A 22,097-nucleotide genomic window follows, 5' to 3' on the forward strand; every position below is an offset into this window, starting at 1 on the left:
CCTCTGCTATATTTTGGAAGAGTTTGAGAAGGATAGGTGTTAGCTCTTCTCAAAATGTTTGATAGAATTCGCCTGTGAAGCCATCTGGTCCTGGGCTTTTGTTTGTTGGAAGATTTTTAATCACAGTCCCCATTTAAGTGCTTGTGATTGGTCTGTTTATATTTTCTGTTTCTTCCCGGTTCAGTCTCAGAACGTTGTGCTTTTCAAAGAATGTGTCCATTTCTTCCAGGTTGTCCCATTTTATTGGCATAGAGTTGCTTCTAGTAATCTCCAGTGATCCTTTGTATGTCTGCAATGTCAGTTGTTACTTCTCGTTTTTCATTTCTAGTCCTGTTGATCTGAGTCTTCTCCCTTTTTTACCTGATGAGTCTGGCTAATAGTTTATCAATTTTGTTTATCTTCTCAAAGAACCAGCTTTTAGTTTTATTGATCTTTGCTATTGTTTCCTTCATTTCTTTTATTTCTGATCTGATCTTTATGATTTCTTTCCTTCTGCTAACTTTGGGTTTTTTGTTCTTCTTTCTCTAATTGCTTTAGGTGTGTAAGGTTAGGTTGTTTATTTGAGATGTTTCTTGTTTCTTGAGGTAGGATTGTATTGCTGTAAACCTCCCTCTTAGAACTGCTTTTACTGCATCCCATAGGTTTTGGGTCGTCATGTTTTCATTGTCATTTGTTTCTAGGTATTTTTTCATTTCCTCTTTCATTTCTTCAGTGATCTCTTGGTTATTAAGTAGTGTATTGTTTAGCCTCCATGTATTTGTATTTTTTACAATTTTTTTCCTGTAATTGATATCTAGTCTCATAGCATTGTGGTTGGAAAAGATACTTGATACGATTTCAATTTTCTTAAATTTACTAAGGCTTGATTTGTGACCCAAGATATGCTCTATCCTGGAGAATGTTCCATGAGCACTTGAGAAGAACATGTATTCTGTTGTTTTTGGATGGAATGTCCTATAAATATCAGTTAAGTCCATCATGTTTAATGTATCATTTAAAGCTTGTGTTTATTTATTTTCATTTTGGATGATCTGTCCATTGGTGAAAGTGGGGTGTTAATGTCCCCTACTATGAATGTGTTCTCAACCTGTCTTGACCTCTGCTTATCTTATAAAATGAAGGATGAGTACTTTTAGTGCTTCCTGGATGCTTTCTAATTCTGGACGCCAAGCTAGATGAGCCAGCTGTGCACCTTCTCTGTGCCTGCACCTGAACAGCTGTGCACACAGTAGGGCAGACCTAATGCCCAGTATGAGTGCATGGGATTAGGTCTGCCCTGTTGTGTCACCAGCTCCAAATGCACGCACAGTGCCAGCCATCCTGATGTGTTTCTTTGGGCGACTCAGGTTTCTGCTCTCAAAACAATCATTTTCACACCTTCTTCGGTCGTTTTAAACCTCTTTTCAAAACTTCTCCCCACCTTTCTTCCTCATTCTTAACAAATAAACCTCCCTTCCCACTTCTTAAAAAAAAAAAAAAAAAGAGCAAGCCTGGAATTCCCTAATCCTCCTGATACCGAAATTAACCTCTTCGAGTCTGCACCCACACGACTCTCCTTCCCCACCCAAACAGAAGATGCCGGTCTCCCCAGCAATGCTTGCACCCCACCCTCTCCTGCACTTACTGTTTCTTCCATGGAAGTTAACATAGCTTTTTTGCCTTTGCTTTTAAGCTTTCTCTCTTTGTCCTGGATTCTCAGCAATTTTATTATGATGTGCCTACATATAGGTTTTTTTGCTTTTTTTGTTTTTGTTTTTTTAAAAATCTTTAGGCTGAGCCACACAGCATGTGGGACTTAGTTCCCAGACCAGGGGTCTAACCCGGATCCCCTGCATTGGCAGTGCGGAGTCTTAACCACTGGACCACCAGGGATGTCCCCATGTAGTTTTATTTTAAAATATTTTCCCTTTGGAATCTGCAGTTAAGGGATGTAACTAAAGTCATCCAGGGTCAGGACTATCACCCGAGTCTTCTTACCTCAAGTCTACTGCTCCTTCAGGACAAGGACACAACACATCATGCCATAATATTTACAGAGACAATTTTTTTTCTTTTTTTTTTTTGTGGTACGCGGGCCTCTCACTGCCGTGGCCTCTCCCGTTGCGGAGCACAGGCTCCGGACGTGCAGGCTCAGCGGCCATGGCTCACGGGCCCAGCCGCTCTGCGGCATGTGGGATCTTCCCGGACCGGGGCACTAACCTGTGTCTCCTGCATCGGCAGGCGGACTCTCAACCCCTGCGCCACCAGGGAAGCCCCAGAGACAACTTTTTAAATGAAAATACTTCATGCGCTTTCTTTATTCATTTCATAAATGTTTCTTCAGGATTTACCATGAGCCAGGCCCTGAGCTGGCGCTGGAGATTTGATAGAGGGCAGAAACGTGCAGGGTCCCTGCTGTCCTCGAGCTCCAGCCGAATGGGAGAGATGGATGTGACCGTCCTTCAGGGATACTTGCTTTTGCTCCAGCGCACCACCAGGATGGAGGCCAGGAGTCTTTGCCCATCCGGTACTGAGCTCATTCAGAGCTGAGTTTCAGCCTCTAGGAGGACTGGTCTGCTTCCAGGGCACTCGGACTCCCAGGAGGAAAGCCTTTGAGGGGTCCCAGCCGAGGGTCTGGACATTTACCAGGCCCCTCCTCTGTGGTGGGCCTGAACTCCAGTTTCTTCTCTCTAGTAAGGTGAAACTTCCGAAGGTGTTTTTAAACTACTCAGCCTCTTAGCATCGGCTTCCAACTCAGCAAAGACCTTGAGGGGGAAAAGCAGCCTTGAGCATCACTCTCACCTAGTGTGTCTCCCTTTTCTCCTCAAGTTCTGTACTTCTTCACAGCCCCCAGCACTTGGGTTGGTCACTGTGCCCAGCTCCGGAGCCTCACAGCCTTTCCGCCTGTACTGCTAACCTACCAACAGATGCCTCAGAGGGAAACACAGCCAGGATGTCAGGCTCACCTGACTGCACGCCTCTTTAGTATTGTGGACCCTGGCACCCTGGCTGTCCCGGTAGCTCTACAGTGCCTTCAAACTGCTTGTCGTTCAATTCAGTTTTCTACTTGTTCTTGGCAGAAGAGTTGGCGTAGTACCGTTTAGTCTGACGTAGCCTGGGGTGGAGTCCCGTGATGAGTGCAGGTTACTTATCAGAACTTTTAACACCTACCTTCAGCTTTTCTTAAGCAGCTCACACCTCTTGCCAAGCCTCCCTCCCCATCACCTTCTGTCTGCACTCTTTTCGTGCGATCTCACCACCCCACGCCTTTCCGGGTGTGTGAAACTTAAAAACTGTTTCCCCTCCCAACAGTTGCATGGGTGTTGTTGGTGGATAACATTTTTCAGGGCCAGTGACTGGGTGTGGTGAAAGTGGTTGGGTTCTTGGCATGAGCTAGTTCAGGTTCAGGGCCCTCTAAGTTGTTGGTTTTGTTTTGATCTCTCTCTAGTGAGAGAGACTCGCGGCTTTCTTCTTAGCTTGTTTCCAGGATGTTTTACGGTGTCGAGGAACCAGTTGGGAAGGTGGGAATCACATGGGGTTCCCTCTGTCTATGGAGTCGTCACTGAGATTGGTTGCATGCACAGGGTGGCAAATTCCTAAGCAAATTTAACAGTGATGAGGTGGTTGGTTCTGTCACTTGCGCTACTTCTCCACATCACCTCAGCTTAGGGTGCCCTAACTTACGGTGGTAGTTCTGTTGGTCATTCTGGGGACCCATTAAAAATTTAAACACAATCTATTGTTGTCTTTGCATATTGTACGTACTCTCGTCCATGTACGCCTCACCATAACCCAGTGAGAACAGGACTGATTTTCCCACTTGGACTCTGAGTCCAGCAGCCTCTGATCCCGGTCATTCGGCCCCCGGCACCGCGCTGCTCTCCCCAGGGCTCCTCCTGCCGTGGGGTTATTATCCGCCCTTGGAGATTTAGCTTTGCAGAACTGCACGGGAGACAGTCCGCTGCTTCCCAAGTGGTCTGTGTTCAAGAATGAGACTGCGCAACCCGTACTGCTAGGCAAACACCACATCTGGGCAAGACAGGCCCTTCTGAGGACTCCTCGTCTCCTTAAGACAGAGTATGTGGCAACTTACTTTGCAAAGTACAAGCTGGCTGGTGTGTTATTAACTTACCATGAGTCAGGACGCATGCTCTGTATAAATTTTGATTTATTTGCTATCTTGAAACCAGAACTGCAAAAAAATTGATTAACTGTGAAGTAACATTATATCTGTCATTCTTGATTTCAGGGAAGTTTAATTAGCATTAACAGCACTTGTACAGAGATGGGCAATTTTGACAACGCAAATGTCACTGGAGAGATAGAACTTGCCATTCGCTACTGCTTCAGAACTCGTTCTTTAGAAATATGCATCAAGGCCTGTAAGAACCTTGCCTATGGGGAGGAAAAGAAGAAAAAGTGCAATCCGTAAGTTTCTTTGTCTAAGTTTTGGCATATAATAATAGACATATTGATTCTAAAGTTCATATGGAAAAATGAAAGTCCAAGAATAACCAAGGTAATTGTAAAAATATATATAAATAAAAACAAAAGGACATGTTAAGAATTATCATAAAGCTTAGTAATTCAGGGTTTCCCCAGTGGCACAGTGGTTGAGAATCCACCTGCCAATGCAGGGGACATGGGTTTGATCCCTGGCCCGGGAAGATCCCACATGCCGCGGAGCAACTAAGCCCGTGCGCCACAACTACTGAGCCTGTGCTCTAGAGCCCGTGAGCCACAACTACTGAGCCTGCGTGCCACAACTACTGAAGCCCGCACGCCTAGAGCCTGTGCTCCACAATGAGAGAAGCCACTGCAATGAGAAGCCCACGCACCACAACGAAGAGTAGCCCCCAGTCACCGCAACTAGAGAAAGCCCACGCGTGGCAGGGAAGACCCAACACAGCCAAAAATAAATAAATAAATAAAATTTTAAAAAAGAAAAAAGCTTAGTAATTCCAACAACGTGTTATGGATGCAAGGATAGACAAGGAGGTCAGTAGAGCAGAATCAAAAGTCCAAATACAGATCTTAGCATACATGGGAACTTAAATGATTGAGAGGCTACTAATAATCAATGCAGAAAAGGTGGACTTCAATAAATGGTGCTGGGAAATTTGATTTTCTGTGTAGGAAAAATAAAATCCTGTCTCACACAATCCATAAAGAGATTAATTTTTTTCCAGTCGGTAGATATGAAATGTCTCATTATTTTAACACGCATCTCACTGATTAATAACAAAGATGAGCAACCTTATGTATATGAATTAATCACTTAAGATACACTCCCCTTCTATGAACTCCCCATTTCATATCTTTTATCCAATTTTCTATCGAATTGTTTGTCATTTAAGAATTTATTTACAGGAGTTTGGCTTTTTTTTTTTTTTTTGCGGTACGCGGGCCTCTCACTGTTGTGGCCTCTCCCATCGCGGAGCACAGCCTCCGGACGTGCAGGCTCAGCGGCCATGGCTCATCCACGGCATGTGGGACCCTCCCGGACCGGGGCACGAACCCGTGTCCCCTGCATCAGCAGGCGGACTCTCAACCACTGCGCCACCAGGGAAGCCCAGGAGTTTGGCTTTTTAAAAATCCATTTTCAAGACAGTTCTCCATTGGTTCTACATATTGCACATGTCTTCTCTTAGCTTTACTTGTTTTCTGACATTGTTTATGATGACTTTTCTTATAAAGAATTTAATGTCCAATTGATCCTTCTTTTCCTTTAAAATGTCTGCTGTTTGAGCCTGTAGGAGAATTCCACCTGAAGGTTATAAATACATTCTTCTCTGTTTTCTTCTATTAGAGTTTTTTCCCACTTAGATCCTTTCATATTAGAGCTGGAATTGATTTTCTGTGCATGGTTTAAGGTACAGACCACATTTTGGCCTTTTTTTTCTTTTTTTCCCCCACCATGGAACGTTTTTAGCACACTGTTTTCAGGACCAGGTAGGCGAAAGGAATGGATTGTTGGTCCAATCAAACTCTCCTCTGCTCTGCAATCTTCAGTAGCTCCTCAGTGCCAGACAAATTAGGTGCATCACTATAGCACCTATGGCTCTCCATAACAGATTCCTCCTATATTTCTAGTCGTCTTTTATTCCCCTATCTGTACCTTCTGCTCTGGAGAAATTGGAATAGTCACTGTTCCAAAACGATCCCCTGACTTTTACCAAATACGAGGCTTTTCTCATGTTTGTTCTGAGACTGTTTCTCCTGTGCTACTCCCATAAGTGGAAATTGCAATCCTGTCCATTCTTCAGACTCATTTCCAATCCCATCAGCTCCATTTATTCAATCCTTGACCTTCCAAGCATGTTGGGTCTCTCCCATAATTCTCTACAGGGTTTGACCTCTGATAAGTTATTCAACCTCTCCATATCTTGACGTCCTCACTGTAACATGGAGGTTATGTTATCACCTCCTTCAAAGCATTGTTGTGGTGTTTCCCTGAACTAGCCTGCAGTAAGTCTTCAGAACAGTGTTGAGAACGTAATAAACATTCAACAAATATTATTCTTAAGCAGGTGAGGTGGGAAGTGCATAGAGAAGTAGACCTAAAATCCACATAGGGATCCCTTGAGGCTTTGGCCAAATACTAAGCTGTTCAGATACAGGACAAGATTTCATGAGGTCTGTCAGAGGGGAGCTACTGGAGGGTGGTAAGTGGAATGAAAAATCTGGGAGTTGCACGGTGCTGGGAAAGATTGGTGTGTTTTTTTTTTTTTTTTTAATTTTATTTTTGGCTGTGTTGGGTCTTCATTGCTGCATGCAGGCTTTCTCTAGTTGGGGCGAGTGGGGCTACTCTTCGTGGTGTATGGGCTTCTCACTGCAGTGGCTTCTCTTGTTGTGGACTATGGGCTCTAGGCACGCGGGCTTCAGTAGTTGTAGCATGAGGGCTCAGTAGTTGTGGTGCACGGGCTTAGTTGCTCCGTGACATGTGGGATCTTCCCAGACCAGGGGTCGAACCCATGTCCCCTGCATTGGCAGGTGGATTCTTAACCACTGTGCCACCAGAGAAGTCCCAAGATTGGCGTTCTGACCAGTCAAAGTGGAGTGGGGCATTGAGTGGACCCCAGGAAAGAAAAGCTTAGTATTAGGGCTTCTCTAACCCACCCTAACTAAGCAAAATCAATCCTTGTTAGGATCAAACTGAGTTTCCAGTAAGTGAAATGCCTGCTAGAACAAAACTCAATACTTTGTAAAGGAAACACATGGTCAAGAGAGGATTCTGAAAGATGGCAGAGTAGGAGGCCTCAGGAATCCATCTGCCCCTGTAGACAGCTGCACTGGCAGAATCTGTCTGATGGAACTGTTTTGGAATTCTGGAGTCTTTTGAAGGCTTTCAGCTTCCTAGGGGAAGTGTTGGATGGTAAATTGAGATTAATGTCAGTCAATTCCAGCTCTTAGCGCAGTGTTAACTACCCATCCCCCCTATGCCCAACCCCTTGGCGGACAGCTGTGCATATGTTCCTAGACCAGCTTGAACACAGCTTGTAGGAGCCAGATGGGCAAAGGATCCTGTCTTCCAAATATCAGGGACCTGTTCTCTGATTGCTGGTTCTTATTGCAGAGGTAGAAAAAAAACCGGCAGGCAGCCATTGTTGTTTCACCTCCCCCCATTGTTGCAATCCCCTCCTGCTTGGGCTGAAGTGATTTACAAAGTATTTAAAGGGCCAGTGCCCTTATTTGTCTCCCTTCTGCATTTTTCTCTTTTTCCCCTTCTTGGGAACTGGATACTAAAGACCAGGACATTCAAGAGTAACTGTATATACAAGGAAAATTTTAAAGTGACCACACATGCCCAGGGAAAGGTTCAGGTTCAGAAAAGATCTGAGAAGATCTTAATTTTACACTTCAGGCTGATCCTTGGCACAGAGACAGTCTGCATCAATAAATTTATGAAAAACCCAATTGAAAAACCCAATTTAAAAACCAATAACAAAAAACAGCAAACCCTGGGGAAGGGGGAGAATCTGATTTCCAGAGTTAACATATTATTAGACACTGTTGTCCAGCGTTCAACAAAAAAAAATCACAAGGCATATAAAGAAACAGGAAAGTATGGTTCATTCAAAGGGAAAAAATAAATCAACAGAAACTGTCCCTGAAAGAGATCTGATGGTAGGTTTAATAGACAAAGACTTGAAAACAACTGTTTTAAGGATGCTCAAAGAACTAATGAAAGATGTGGAGAAAATCAAGAAAATGATGTATGAACAAAACAGAAATATCAATAAAGAGATTGAAAACCTTAAACAACAAAATATTTACTAGAGGGATTCAAAGGTAGGTATGAGCAGGTAAAAGAAAGAATAGGTGGGCTTCCCTGGTGGTGCAGTGGTTAAGAATCCACCTGCCAATGCAGGGGACACGGGTTCGAGCCCTGGTCCGGGAAGATCCCACATGCCGTGGAGCAACTAAGCCTGTGTGCCACAACTACTGAGGCCTGTGCGCCTAGAGCCTGTGCTCTGCAACAAGAGAAGCCACCGTGATGAGAAGCCCTCACACTGCAATGAAGAGTAGCCCCCACTCACCACAACTAGAGAAAAGCCCATGCGCAGCAACGAAGACCAACACAGCCAAAAATAAATTAATTTAAAAACAAAAGAATAGGTGAACTTGAAGATAGGATGAAGGAAATTACTGAGTCTGAGGAACAGAAAGAAAAAAGATTAAAGAAAAGCAAACAGAACCTAAAGGACCTTCTGGACACCATTAAGTGGACCAACATAAGCAACATATGTCCCAGAAGGAGAAGAGAGACAGCAAGGGGCAGAGAGAATACTCGAAGGAATAATGGCTGAAAACTACCCCAATTTGCTGAAAGACATGAATATAAACATCAAAGAAGCTCTTTGAACTCCAAGTATGATGAACTCAAAGACACCCACACTGAGACACATCATAAACCAACATTTGAAAGACAAAGACAAAGAATCTTGAAAGCAGCAAGAAAGTGAATCGTCATGTACTAGGGATCCTCAATAAGATTATCAGCAGATTCCCATCAGAAACTTTAGAGGCCAGAAGGCAGTGGGTCAATATATTCAAGGTGCTAAAAGGAAAAACAAACACAGCACAACTGTTCTTCAAAAGTGAGGGAGAAATTACAACATCCTCAGCTAAACAAAAGGTGAGAGAGTGCATGAAATGACACTAGATGGTAACTTAAGACATATGAAAAGATAAAGATCTCAATAAAAGCAAATATTACTAGCAATTATAAAAGCAAGTATTATTGTAACAGTGGTAAGTAATTCCACTTTTTGTTTTTTATATGACTTCGGACATTTTAAAAGGTTATTGGTCTCTTATTGTCATTTTGGTTTGTAACTCCACGCTTTGTTTTCGAGATAATTTAAGAGACTAATGCATTTAAAAGAATTCTTACTTTGTGTTTTTGGTCACACATGTATACAGATGTATTTTTGTGACATCAGCAGTGGAAAGAGGTGAGGATGGAGCTGAGAAGGAGTAGAGCTCTTGTATGTTACTGAGGTTAAGTTGGTATAAATTCAAATTAGAGTGTTATAACTTTAGGATATTAAATGTAATCCCCTTGGTAACCACAGAGAAAACAGCTATAGAACAAAAACCAAAACAAAAGAAATGAGAAAGGAATTTAAACACTTCACCACAGAAAATCAACTAAACACAAAAGAATACAGTATAAGGGCTTCCCTGGTGGCGCAGTGGTCGAGAGTCCGCCTGCCAATGCAGGGGATGCGGGTTCGTGCCCCGGTCCGGGAAGATCCCACATGCCGCAGAGCGGCTGGGCCCGTGAGCCATGGCCGCTGAGCCTGTGCGTCTGGAGCCTGTGCTCCGCAACGGGAGAGGCCACAACAGTGAGAGGCCTGCGTACTGCAAAAAAAAAAAAAAAAAGTAAGGCAGAAAGTGAGGGACAGAAAAGCTATAAGGCAAAAGAAACAGCAAATGACAGAAGTACTTCTTATCAGTAATTTAAATACAAATGAACTTGACTCTCCAGTCAAAAGACAGAAATTGGCAGAATGGCTAAAAACATGAGATCCAACTATACGCCATCTACAAGAGACTCACTTGAGGTCCAAAGACACAAGTGGAAGATATTCCATGCAGATGGTAACCAAGAGTGAGCAAGGTGGCTGTACCAGTATCAGGCAAAATCGGCTTTAAGTCAGACAAGCTTAGAAAAGATAAAGGCATTCTGTATTAATAGGTTCAGTACAGCAAGATGATGTAACAATTACAAATGTCTGTGTACCTAATGACAGACCATCAAGAGACAAGAAGCAACACCTGACGGAATTGAAGGGAGAAATAGTTCTACAGTAATAGTTGGAAATGTCAATACTCCGCTCTCAGTAACGGATAGGACATCCAGACAGAGGATAAGAAAGGAAATAGAGGACTTAAGGACTAGATACATGGGTGTGTATTTTATTGTAATGCTTTAAGCTATACAGGTATATTTTATATCTCCTGTTTAACGTGTGTGAGGGGTCTCGTAATGATCAACAATTTAAGAGTCAACGAACAGTGAGGTATTGGTGACCATGAGCCTGGAGTACTTTTCCAAGAAGTTTGCTGAAAGCGGGGAAGAGGCCTGAGACTGGGGCTCCAGGGGGAACCCAGGTCGAGGGAGGGTTCCTGCTCTTTATTGCTTTGAGAAAGTTGAGCCTGTTTCTAGCCTGTGGGTACAGGACCTGGGCAAGTGGTGTCACTGCATCAGTAAAGCTGCTGGAAGAGCCAGGAAGGGCAGTCTTGGGACCTGAGTGGAGGGACCGGCCTGGGACGGAGCTTCATGGAGTGGGCAGGGGGCAGTGCGGCGCTGGCCTTGGTCAGGCTTCCTCTGCTGGCGTGGTCTCCAGACCCAGGGACAGGGCTCGGGAACACCGGTCCTCAGCAGGCAGGACGCAGTGTCTGAGGCCACACAAGGAAAACCAAAGTGTGAGACATACACTTTCCATTTCAACTTTTTTTTCTTGAGGGTTGGGGAGGTACGTGGAGGGAGGATAAGCTGGCACACAGCCTCGGCATCCAGGTAGGTTAGACATCTGCCACCCACAGAGCCCTGGGAGCCTCTGGTTCCCTGGTGGTTACCCAGTGACAGGTGATGGATTCCAGGAGTAGGGCATGAGGAAAGCAGGGAGCTTCACACCCCCAGGAACATTCCCGAGGACCACAGCCAGAGACTGTGTAAGCCAGGGGCTGTGCACCCAGCACTGTCATTGTTCACTGAGTGGCGGCCACTAAGCCCTTTCTGTCAACCCCAAATGCAGCGGGAAGCAGGGTAAAGAAAACGCTGACGTGTGATTCTCCTCCTGAACCCTTTGTCCGCCCCTGACGCTGAGCTTTTCACCCTGTCCTGTCTGTGTTTGGCCACTAGGTATGTAAAGACCTATCTGCTGCCCGAAAGATCCTCCCAGGGAAAACGCAAGACTGGAGTCCAAAAGAACACGGTGGAGCCGACCTTTCAGGAGACCTTGAAGGTACTTGCTGGACAAATATTCATGTGCTGAGTCTCCCCATCCCGGGATGGGCCCCTGGGGCCAGAGTCCAGCGGATGGTTCTTCTAAACTCTCGAGTCAGTTAAATGTAAGTGCAGACACTTAAACGTTTCTGCAGGGCCCTGTCAGTCAGTGGCAAGTGGTAGAAGATAGAAGATATCAGCCTTTGTACAGAGAAACTGCGGAGTCTGCTGGACTTGAGAATGGCCTTTGATTAATGATTTGCGAGAAAATGGTAGAAAAGAAACTGCCTGCCTCTCAATTTCTAAAATTGGTTTGTCCTGTTGAATTTTTATGACTATCAGAGAGGTATCGAGTAAGGGACCCCGTAAGTGAAACTGCTGAGTTATTATGATGAAGAAGTACTTTTATGAAGATAACGTCTGGTATACCTAGATTTCTTATTTTATGAAAAACTAGTCATTTTATGAAAAAAAAAGCCTAGAGGAATTGTTTGGGTTTTCATTTTCTTTGGTGCTAAGAAATGTGACTTGTGGTTTAGGGCAGAGATCAGGGAGGCAGTGCCTCCTGCTGGGATTCAGGATGGAAAATTGGAGGTGATGTCTGGCGAGTGCAGATGGCAGGTGGGTGTGGGAGGTGGAAGAATAGTCCAGAGGCACAGCTGGGTAGCCCGGGGATCCCATGTGTCAAGCCTGAGGAAGGAGAGGACTTTTGTTTGCCTTCCTTGGCAGATAGCATTTGTGAACTCCCAACCAGGGGCCGTCCGGGTGGCTGCCCCAAGAGTCCTGTTCGAGACATGAAAATAGCCATTGTTCTCCATGCGCCTGCTGTGGCCAAGTACTTTATATACCCTCTGAGCCAGGTGTTAGAATCCTCACTTAGCAGTAGGGAAACTGAGGCTTAGAGAGTACTTAAAAGTACAGCTGTGACCCACGATGGGCTAGCACTCCTTCACAAAATTGACGTTCACAAGGACTCCTCAAGGGATTTTCTATGTAAAGCAGATTGTGACTCAGCAAGTGTGGGCAGGGCCTAAGGCGCTGCTTGTCTGGGACACTCTGGTAGTGAATTACTGGACACTAGTCTTCATGTGGTTTTGCTCATGTACCTGCTGACAGAGTTTTGAAAAGCTCTGTACCCCCTCAAAGGTGTAAGCTGATATATAAAATTACTCATCACAGGTTTAAGGTGTTTCATACTAAACAGAGGCAGACAAATACTTCCTATTTTATGAAACGAGACAAAGATGAGGATTGACTATTTTAAATACTTCATTATATACTTTGATTTTTAAAGTTTTAACTACCTTATTTAAAATGCACCCAGAATCTCAAAGGAATCACCTATAATTTGTTATCCATCGGTTTTATCTAGTATATTGTGAATATCGTGAAGAACTTTCCAGATGCATTGAAAAGAATCAGTGTCTTCATTCTAAATGTAGAACATCTCAACACAGACCCAGGCTTAGCCTTCATAGAAGTATGTGTAAGATGGAAAAGATGGGAAGATGAAGAAGCTGAGCAATCATTAACAGAACTCCCCCTGAGGCTGCACCCCTGGGGCAGGGCACAGGAGTAAGATACCAGGTGTGAGAACTGTCTTCACCAGTTTTGAGAAAAGTGCATGTGAAAGTTGAGGATCTAGAAATTGATCCTCCAAGTTTTCTAAGTAGAACACTCCTGGGGGGAGACTTTCTGCACTCCAAGGGGTGCTGGCACTCCCCCTGAAGACCACTCAGTGGGGGGCCTGGGAAGGATGAAACAAGACACCAGGTCTGGGTGACGCTGGCCGTCGCCTTATCCTTGTTCTCTGGCATTGGTTACACTTGGTACCCCGTGGAAGCTAGCAATCCAGGGTCTGCTGGCACGGCCTTGTGGACCTAACAGGCAATGGAAAATAGGTCTTATTTTATGGTATTTTTACATTTTTTTAAATTAATTTTATTATTTTTGGCTGCATTAGGTCTTTGTTGCTGTGCGCGGGCTTTCTCTAGTTGCAGCGAGCAGGGGCTACTCTTCATTGCAGTGCATGGGCTTCTCGTTGCGGTGGCTTCTCTTGCTGCGGAGCACGAGCTCTAGGCGCATGGGCTTCAGTAGTTGTGGCACACGGGCTCAGTAGTTGTGGCACGTGGGCTCAGTAGTTGTGGCTTGCGGGCTCTAGAGCGCAAGCTCAGTAGTTGTGGGGCACAGGTTTAGCTGCGCCACGGCATGTGGGATCTTCCTGACCCAGGGCTCAAACCCATGTCGCCTGCATTGGCAGGAGGGTTCTTAACCACTGCACCACCAGGGAAGCCTCTAGGTCTAATTTTAAAACGCAGATTCAGTCAACCAAAGGAAGTAGTCAGGACCCAAAGAGAAGTAGGCCTGTGTTTCCAAGGGAGTTGAGGAGGGCTGCCCAGCGTGCAGAGACCACGCAGCTGCCCCAAGGAGGGCAGACCTGCAGGGACGGTCAACTTTCCTCCGCAAAGTAGCTCGTTCTGAGAGGGAGCAGACAGCACGGTGCACTGTCGGCCTGGACTTGACTAATGGGGCATGTAGCCATGAAGGAAATAACTAGATTAATTTAGAGTTTAAAGATAGAGTATGGAACAAGGGGCAGAGTTGGAAATGGGCATGGAATTTAGGGGGAGAGACTAAAAATCGTCTGGGAGCTGTGGCCTGGGTGCTGTGAGCCTGGGAGCTGTGGGCCTGGGAGCTGTGGCTCAGGTGCCCAGGTTGACCATCTCTGTTCCCCCTCCGCAGTACCAGGTGGAGCCTTCCCAGCTGGCGACCCGGCAGCTGCAGGTGTCTGTGTGGCACCTGGGCACACTCGCCCGGAGGGTGTTTCTTGGAGAAGTGATCATCCCTCTGGCCACGTGGGACTTTGAGGACCGCACGACCCAGTCTGCCCGCTGGTATCCGCTCCAGGCCAAGGTGATATCTGCTTTGGGTGATGTCTGGGCAGCCCCTACCCCCATCCCACCACGAGAACCAAACCCACTTTTCAAAGGGGATCCAAGGAGAGAAAACCCACCTGGGGAGCCTGGGACCCAGGACCCAGTGCACACCTGCCAGCCTGTGGCTCTGCAGTAGGAGCTTCCGGGCAGCAGAGGCTCACAGCTGGGGCGGGGGGGGGGGGGTGGGTTGGGCTGAGGGACTCTTACCTGCTCAGGTTTGTTCAAGGTCCCAAATAGTCCCACCCTCAGTGTGGCCCCGACATCAGCGGGGACCCGGCCTGGTGGGTCCACGCGCTTCCCAGCATTCAGGGTCACTTACTGCCAGCTGGGGAGGTCTTGACCTTCTTGGGCCAAAGTCTACACCTGGGGCCAGCTGGTGGGACCCGCCTCAGACTGCAGGCTCTCGTGTATTGTATCTTCACTCCCAACCAAGCAGCGTCCCCCAAACGGTAACGGGTGAGAATGACTGGACCCAGTGCCCTCAGGAAGGCAGGGCCAGGGGTTCCGTGTCGGATAGGCTGGGAGAGCAGAGCTGGCTGGTGGCCACGCAGGTGAGAGGGAGAGACAGGGGGGAAAGGGTAGCGCTTCTTGGGGCGGCTGCTTTGTGCATTTCTTTTTTTTTTTTTTTTTTTTTTTGCTTTATGCATTTCTGTGCCAAGATCCAAGATGTGAGATTGTGAAGGGGGAGAAAATGTGGGCTCTGCCACCTGCTTCTTAGAAATGGCAGTAGGATGTGCAGTTCCACCAGTGAAAGCCTGGCAGCGAGGCTGAGTCTTTACGAGGGTCCCCGGTGCCATCTTACCTGTTTTCCTCTCCCAAGCCAGGCAGGCTCTGATTCACGATGCCCCTCCTGAGAAGCATCTCCGATTTCTACAGGGTTAAGCCCGGGGCCTCCTGTCTCTTTTCTCGGTGGGGTCTGTGAGCCCGCACACACCCTCTCCGGTGCCCTGCGCTTCCTCTTCTCATAACCCGAGTCCGTCTTCAGAACTCCACTTGGGAATATCCGCTTGGATATTCTTTCTGCAGGTCTAAGGTCTGCCCAAGGGTCCTTAAATCCCACCTCCTCCATGAAGGCTTTCCTGATTTTCCGTGCCAGATGTGGTCTCCCCTGTACTCGAGGGGCCCTTCCCGCCTTCTCCCCACAGGATCCCTTACTCGGGTCGAGGCAGGCTGCCACCAAGGCTGGTCACCTTTGGATAAGCAGGCGAGGAACAGAAATCACCAGACTGAAAGGTGTCCCTCCTAATCCCAGCTAATAGTTAGTGACAGCCCACGCCGGATCGGGGCGGGGGGTCCACTCACGGGCCTGCCCCTTCGGCCCTGACAGGAGGGAACCATGGGGATGCTGAGGGGGGAGCCTGCTGCTCCCTGCCGGTGGGACCGGACGAATCTAGACGCTTCCCAGCGTCCCACCCTCACCCCGCTAGGTGAAATGTTGATGGGGTCACAGTCACCCTCTCCAAGCCCTTCCTTCGCTCACTTTCTGGCAGAAATCGCTTGCGACCAGAGAAGCCACCTGCGTCCTCAGTGTGGGTTCTGGGGTGGGCGGGGCCGACTCAGCAGCCGGGGGAGCCCCTCGCCGGGGGCACCGAGCCCCGGACCCCGTGGTTTCCCGTGTCTGCCGCAGTCCCTGGCACGGACGGGTAGCTCGAACCTTTACTAACCTGGGTGGAGTCGATGTGGGCTTGTTTGACTTGTTCAGCTTCGGGTTGTGCTCAGGCTTCCTTAAGGCCAATCCCATGGGGACGTGCCAGGGCCTCGGGGCCCCCCTGCTTCCTCGGCTCATTTGCCTCTGGTGGGCTGCGTCTGCCGGGGTGGCAGAGCTGGGGTTGGTGAGGGTAGGAGTGAAACGCCCCCAAACGGAAAGAAGCTCAGCCCTGCCACAGGTGTGCCCACACCACCTGGGGCTCCCCCAGGCCCGCAGAGGCTTGGCAGGGGGAGGTTGGAAGGGGACGCTCGTGGACAGAACTGAGGCAGTGAGAGAAGCCCAGGAGATTCTGGCTCTGGGGAATCCTCTCTTCCCACAGGCAGAGAAAGACGAAGACAGCGTCCCCACGAATAACGGAGAACTTGTGGTCCGGGCCAAACTGGCCCTCCCTGCAGGGCCAGGAAAGCTCCAGGAGGCTCAAGGTGGGTGGCCTCCAGCCCCACAAACGTTTGTCTGTCACTGTCCTCAGAGCCTGGGCAGTTTCCCAGCGTTTCCTCCCGTCGCCCCCGATCCCACGTGCTCCAATAACTCCCACCCAACCCGCGAAGCCCAGCCCGGGAGGCGGGTTCTCTGGAAGCCTCAGCTCGGAAGGGAAAGGAGTGACCAAAGCCAGGCCCGCGGTTCCTGCTTTACGGGCTCCTAGGACACCTGCCCCGAGGCTTTCCTCCCAGGGGGCCGGCTCGCCTGGCCTGCCTGGGCCAACAGTCCCGCTGGGGCCCCCCTCGCAGACTGACCGCCTGCGTGACGGCCGGGAGTTCGTCCCCAACTCCAGGTTCAGGCGCCTGCAAGGCTCCGAGTGACTGGCTTCCTGCTCCTGGGCCACGTGAGCAGCGGCTGCATGGCAGGATCAGGGTCCTCAAGGAGCTTCAGGAGATGTCACCGACTCATAACGTGGGGCACGTGGAAAAGACGAGGGTGGAGAGTGAAGACGGGGGGAGGGGCAGTTCCACGAAGTGACTCATGACTTCCTGTCTGCCAGAAGAGGGGGTTCTGCTGCCGGGCTCACAGGGCCCCAGCAGGCCAGCAGCACACACCCCGTGGTCTGCGGCAGCCCGTTAGCAGAGGTCTCTTCCCCAACCCGCTGGCCACAGCTGGCTCACGCCCCTGCCGCCTCCTCTCCTTGGTCCCTCGTTACTCTCGGCAGCTTCCGGTTCCCTGGATTTTAAGTCCTTCCCCGCTGCCGCCATGCTGCCCGTGCAGTGGTGCACGTGCTCCTCTGCCCGCGAGCTCTCGGGATCTGAGGGCTGCAACCCACCCTCTGGTTAAGCTGCCAGTCTGGGGTGGTGCCATCACGGGCCGCAGAAGTAGTGCTGACGGTGAATGCCAGCTTTCCTTCCAGGGACGGGAGATGAGCCATCACGTAACGGTCAGCTCTGTGTGGTAGTGCTGGGAGCCAAGAATTTACCTGTGCGCTCAGATGGTACCTTAAACTCATTTGTTAAGGGGTAAGTATTACATTTAATCAAATATGATTTATTGATGATCTATCACACATATGGCATAGTCTCTGTAAGGGAACACCAAAACGTGTCAGCCATTTTAAACTTACTTTAGCTTTCCTGTGAAAATCTGACATAATGCGTGTTAAAGACAAGTTTCCAAGAATTCGTGGGACTTGGGAGTGCTGAGGCTGGCTTGGAATACCACATTGTAAACTAAACCCAAATCTTGTCAGTCCTTGTGACATCAGTAAATCAGCCCTAGGGACTGAGTGGAGAGCAAGCGGAAAGCAGTGTGGTTGCTAAATATTTCTTTAGCTTAACATCTCCTCTTGGATTAACAGTAAGACGGATGACTCTGCGTGCTTCATTCTTATTCACTTCGGGTGTAATGGTGTCTCCAAAAGTAAAGCAAACACCATTAATAAGTATATAGAATTGCTAAATCCCCAGTCAGTGACAATAATGGAAAAATGATGGCTTACCTCATCCACACAGAACTGAGTTCATATCCTAAGCCTTCCTTCCACTTATCTGTACGGCCTTGAGCAAGTGCCTTAGCCCTTCTGCATTTATTTTCCTGAGAGCAGGGTTAAAGGAGATAACGTGTGTGCAGAGCCCTGGTCCCTGGGTAGCAGGTCTAACGAGCCTCGCTGTGGCCTGGTGGTCGTCACACCAAGGAGGCGGATTAAGACAAGGGCCACGTGGCCTCGAGTCCCGAAGTCCCCTTAACAGAGTACTCGGGACAGAATTCAGCTCTAAGAGGAATTTGGAACATCCTAGTGTGAGAGGTCACGTAGCCAAATCTCAAAATTCCTTCTTGTTCCTTGCTCACAACTTTTGTCCTGCAGTGGGTTTAGCGCTTCTCTGAGCACTTAGGCTCACTGATGAGCAGGTGCCAACAGAGAGAGGGGGCCGTGTGGTGGGCGGAGCTTACAGGGTTTGAATCTATTTCCTCGTGCAGCTGTCTCACTCTGCCAGACCAGCAGAGGTTGAGACTGAAGTCCCCCGTCCTGAAGAAGCAAGCCTGTCCCCAGTGGAAGTACTCCTTCGTTTTCAAAGGGGTCACCCCTTCTCAGCTGAGGCAATCCACCCTGGAATTAACCGTTTGGGACCAGGCCACCTTCGGCGTGAAAGACCGCTTGCTGGGAGGCGCCAGGCTTGGTTCCAGTAAGTCTGAGATATTTATAAGGCCCAAGCTGCATCGGTGATCCTTAGTCACTGTCCTACCTACATGGATACCATTAAAAGAAAAAGTGTTTCCATGATGGCAGGTGACTTTACTGGCTGTGAAACTGCCTAACCCATCATAAATGGAAATTACTTAGTTCTAGCTTTTACTTTACAACTGAGGGGTAATACAGCAAAGCATTTCAACGATTTAAATGAGATTTAGCTCTGCTAAAGAAACAAAAATTCAAGGTCTCAAAATGGGCTGGGTACAGTATTTGCTTTTGTTTTTGGCAGTCAATCATAAAAGGATTATTTTCTTAAGGAGAATATCTTCTTAACCCAAACAACTGGCAATTCAGAAAAGTATTTCATTAATAGAGGGACTAGAGGGTGACGCTTTTCAGTGTCGCTCAGCAGAAGTGCTGCTGGCTTTTCATGGGGGGGGGAGCAGGGCCCCCCAAACACTGTCACAACCAAAACACCCGCACACATTCCCAGAGCCTCCGAGGCCACTGAAGAGAAACGAGAGTGGCTGTTAAATTACAATTTGTTTAAAAAGGAACACTGTCCAAAGAACACCCTTTCCTCTAAGGAACTCCTCTCCTTACTGGCGGGGCACATTTTAATATGGTCTTAAGTTCTGGTGAAAAGTTACTGTATACTCTGCTGCTGGTCCTTTTTAAAACTGCGAAAGGACGGTGAGTGTCCCCTGGCCGCCATCACTAATCTGTCCCTCCGCTCACACAGAGGAAGAGCCAGCGGGCGGAGCAGACTCGTGCTCACGATCAAAGCTCCAGTGGCAGAAAGTGCTCTCCAGCCCCAACCTGTGGACAGACATGACCCTCACCCTGCACTGACCGGAGACTCCGGGCGCAGCGGGGTTTCAGGTGCCGGGGCCTGATGGTCGGCTGCGGGGCTGGGCGCGCGGGTACGGGGGTGGAGGGTGGCGAAGGGCCCTTGGGGAGTGTGAGCTCTCCCCGTCTACAGCCGTCCTGCCGCTGAGACGTTCTTCCACATTCCTGTGTGTATTTAGTCGGAACCATTATCGATGCTACATTAGTTAGGTCTCAGGTTGGTTATCTGTGCTTTGAGAGATGTGGAAAATGACCCGATTTCAATAAATGTTCAACAGTTACCCTGGTCTCCCTGTGTGCTTATCAAATAGCAAAAATTATGACCTTGTTATGTGCGTTTCAAAGGGAAAAGAAGAACGTGGTGGGTAGTCAATTCCTACCATTCTGCCGTGGAAAACCGTTTCTGGAGGAGGTCAGCCGTCCCCACAGGGTGCTGAGGGATGCCCGTTTCCGGTGGGTCGGCGCTAAGGTCACCCGAGGGCTGCCCAGCCCCACACAGCGCGGCTGCCAGGCTGCGCGGGCGCTGAGTCCGAGAAGGGCTGCTCCGGCAGCACCTGCCCAGAGACGCCTGCCGCCGCATCCCGCAGGCCTTTGGGTTCAGGACACCTGAAAGGAAGAGGACCGAGCAGAGCGTGGAAAGGCAGGATGCGAGTGAGCAGAAGCGGCACCGAGCGAGTGCGGACACCTGCCGCCTTTTCAAGGACGTGGTCGGGAGGGGAAGGAGGTCGGAACAGGTTGTGCTTGTGGAGGGACCGAGATGCTGACCGGGTCAGAAGGGCCCTCACGGCTGGAGTCCGAATTATCAGAACAGCCTGCGAGTCATTTTCCAAACAAGCAGCTCTGATAGAAAATTCAAATTGCGCGCAGTCGATTACATGCACAAGCAACGCTTAAAAGTAAAAAGCCGTGTTCCCCGATGAGACTACAACGGTTAATGAGCCTCACTGCTGCCCTCAGGCCACGTCAGATTAAGTGCTATGGTTACATGGTTTTTAATACGTAATTTTTATTCTGTAAAAGGTAACAAAATATACAGAATGAAACTTTCCCTTTTTTAAACTAATGTTACGAACCCATCTCATCACTTACATATAAATACTGCACTCTACAGCTGATTATTTAGGTGTGTAAGTCCAACAACGTAGCCCTCTAGCTGTTAAGCAAAAAAAAAAGAAAAAAAAATGATCCAAGAATACAGTCTCCTGCATTGTTTATCCTGAGTGATCGAGTGATCACAGGATTTCATCAACTGAACTGAAGGCCTGGAGGAAGGAAAGCGTGTGTGCGAGTGTGTGTGAGAGAGAGTACTTCAGACTCTTCAAAAAGTTCATCCTTCAAAAACCAAATATACAAAGATGCGTCCTTCATAGAAATCGAGAAGATCAATGTCAGCTAATTTCAAATAGAAAAGAGTATGGCACAGAATATAAGCCACGATGTGGCCTGAATTACATGGAATCTCGCATCACACATGCCAGCACGGAGTTAGTTATTCAGACATTACAGGCATCTTAACTGATTCAGCCCTGCTCCAAGCATAAAACAGGAAGTGATTCAATGATAATAATAAAAATAAAAATCAGGCCTGTTTGGCACTATGATACAGTTGGGGAAAAATAAACTCCCAGCCCTAGAACATTCCCGTAACTACTCTCTTTTTAAAGGGCCCGGAGGACGACGAGGGCTGTAGGTCTGGAGAACGATCAGTACAAGTACGCGCTAGAGTCGGCCGGCGGCCCTCGCTCCGCCGAGCCCGGGCGGCGGCGCCCCTCACATGGCCTCGAACTCGTCGATGCGCTGCTTGGTGTTGCCCTGGCGGATCTGACGCAGCGTCTTGTACTTGTCCCGGCCTTGCCTCATGTTCTCGTTGTGGATGATGTCATTGTGGGTCCGCTTGTTCTCGTCTCTGGCCTGGGACAGCTCGCTGGTCAGAGTCTGCAACGCGAAGCAGCCTCGGTCAGCCCGAGGCCCCACACAGAGCGCCCCCCCGCCCTCCGTGGGGAGAGTGGGCCCGGCCCGCATCCCGCTCACCCGCAGCTGCCGCTGCACGCGCTCGTTCTTCTCGGCCTCGGTAACGCGCTTCTCCTCGTTGCGGTCGTCCAGGATGCCCTCACTGGACAGCTCGGCGCTGTAGCCGGGGTACTCCGTGCCCTCCTCCTGCGGGTTCTCCTGGACATGGTAGTTAACGGGCTCGTACACTGGGGGCGGAGGCGGCGGGGGCGCGGTCATCACCAGGTGCAGCTCCTCCTTGGTCTTTACCAGGTCATCCTGGGCTTCTTTGGCCTTTGAAAGCAGATTAAGGGACAGCTGCGAACCTTTCACGGGGAACCTCGTGTTTGGACCATTTTCTTAAGAGCCGCCTTTGCTCTACAAGGTGGCCACCGTCCGTGCTAAGAGAAGAAGGATTCCGCTCCCTCCCCCCACTCCCTTCTCCTGGGGGCTGGAGATGCGCGTGGCGTGGCCTGAAGCAGCACAGAGCTGAGGCGCCAGGAATGTGGCTGAGCAGGTGGCCCTGGTCTGTGCAGCCTCCTCCAGGTCTGCGGACCCGGA

The 22,097-nt window shown here is 48.8% G+C and overlaps 2 protein-coding genes across 11 annotated transcripts in view; one reads left to right on the top strand and one right to left on the bottom strand.

The window, feature by feature from the left end:
- Positions 1–21,126, top strand: part of SYTL3 (synaptotagmin like 3) — a 94,210-nt gene extending 73,084 nt beyond the window's left edge. For 6 of the 8 annotated variants that reach the window (XM_089922211.1, XM_022560405.2, XM_022560414.3 and 3 more), the window contains exons 10-16: positions 4,229–4,407; positions 11,354–11,456; positions 14,180–14,350; positions 16,401–16,503; positions 17,409–17,526; positions 18,485–18,690; positions 19,441–21,126. In XM_089922211.1, coding sequence (XP_089778337.1) covers positions 4,229–4,407; positions 11,354–11,456; positions 14,180–14,350; positions 16,401–16,503; positions 17,409–17,526; positions 18,485–18,690; positions 19,441–19,550 — 990 coding nt within the window. In that variant the 3' untranslated portion in view covers positions 19,551–21,126. The remainder of the gene's footprint in view (positions 1–4,228; positions 4,408–11,353; positions 11,457–14,179; positions 14,351–16,400; positions 16,504–17,408; positions 17,527–18,484; positions 18,691–19,440) is intronic. The other 2 variants (XM_089922214.1, XM_089922213.1) reach the window with 1 other exon arrangement.
- The window catches only part of EZR (ezrin), a 54,829-nt gene continuing 47,714 nt past the window's right edge, over positions 14,983–22,097 (bottom strand). For all 3 annotated transcript variants that reach the window (XM_089922207.1, XM_089922206.1, XM_089922209.1), the window contains 2 exons: positions 21,579–21,830; positions 14,983–21,482 (listed from right to left, as the gene is read on the bottom strand). In XM_089922207.1, coding sequence (XP_089778333.1) covers positions 21,318–21,482; positions 21,579–21,830 — 417 coding nt within the window. In that variant the 3' untranslated portion in view covers positions 14,983–21,317. The remainder of the gene's footprint in view (positions 21,483–21,578; positions 21,831–22,097) is intronic.

This window comes from Delphinapterus leucas, chromosome 12 (genome assembly GCF_059928025.1).
Source record: "Delphinapterus leucas isolate spDelLeu-1000000601 "Yukka" chromosome 12, BTC_Dleu_Yukka2, whole genome shotgun sequence".
NCBI lineage: Eukaryota > Metazoa > Chordata > Mammalia > Artiodactyla > Monodontidae > Delphinapterus > Delphinapterus leucas.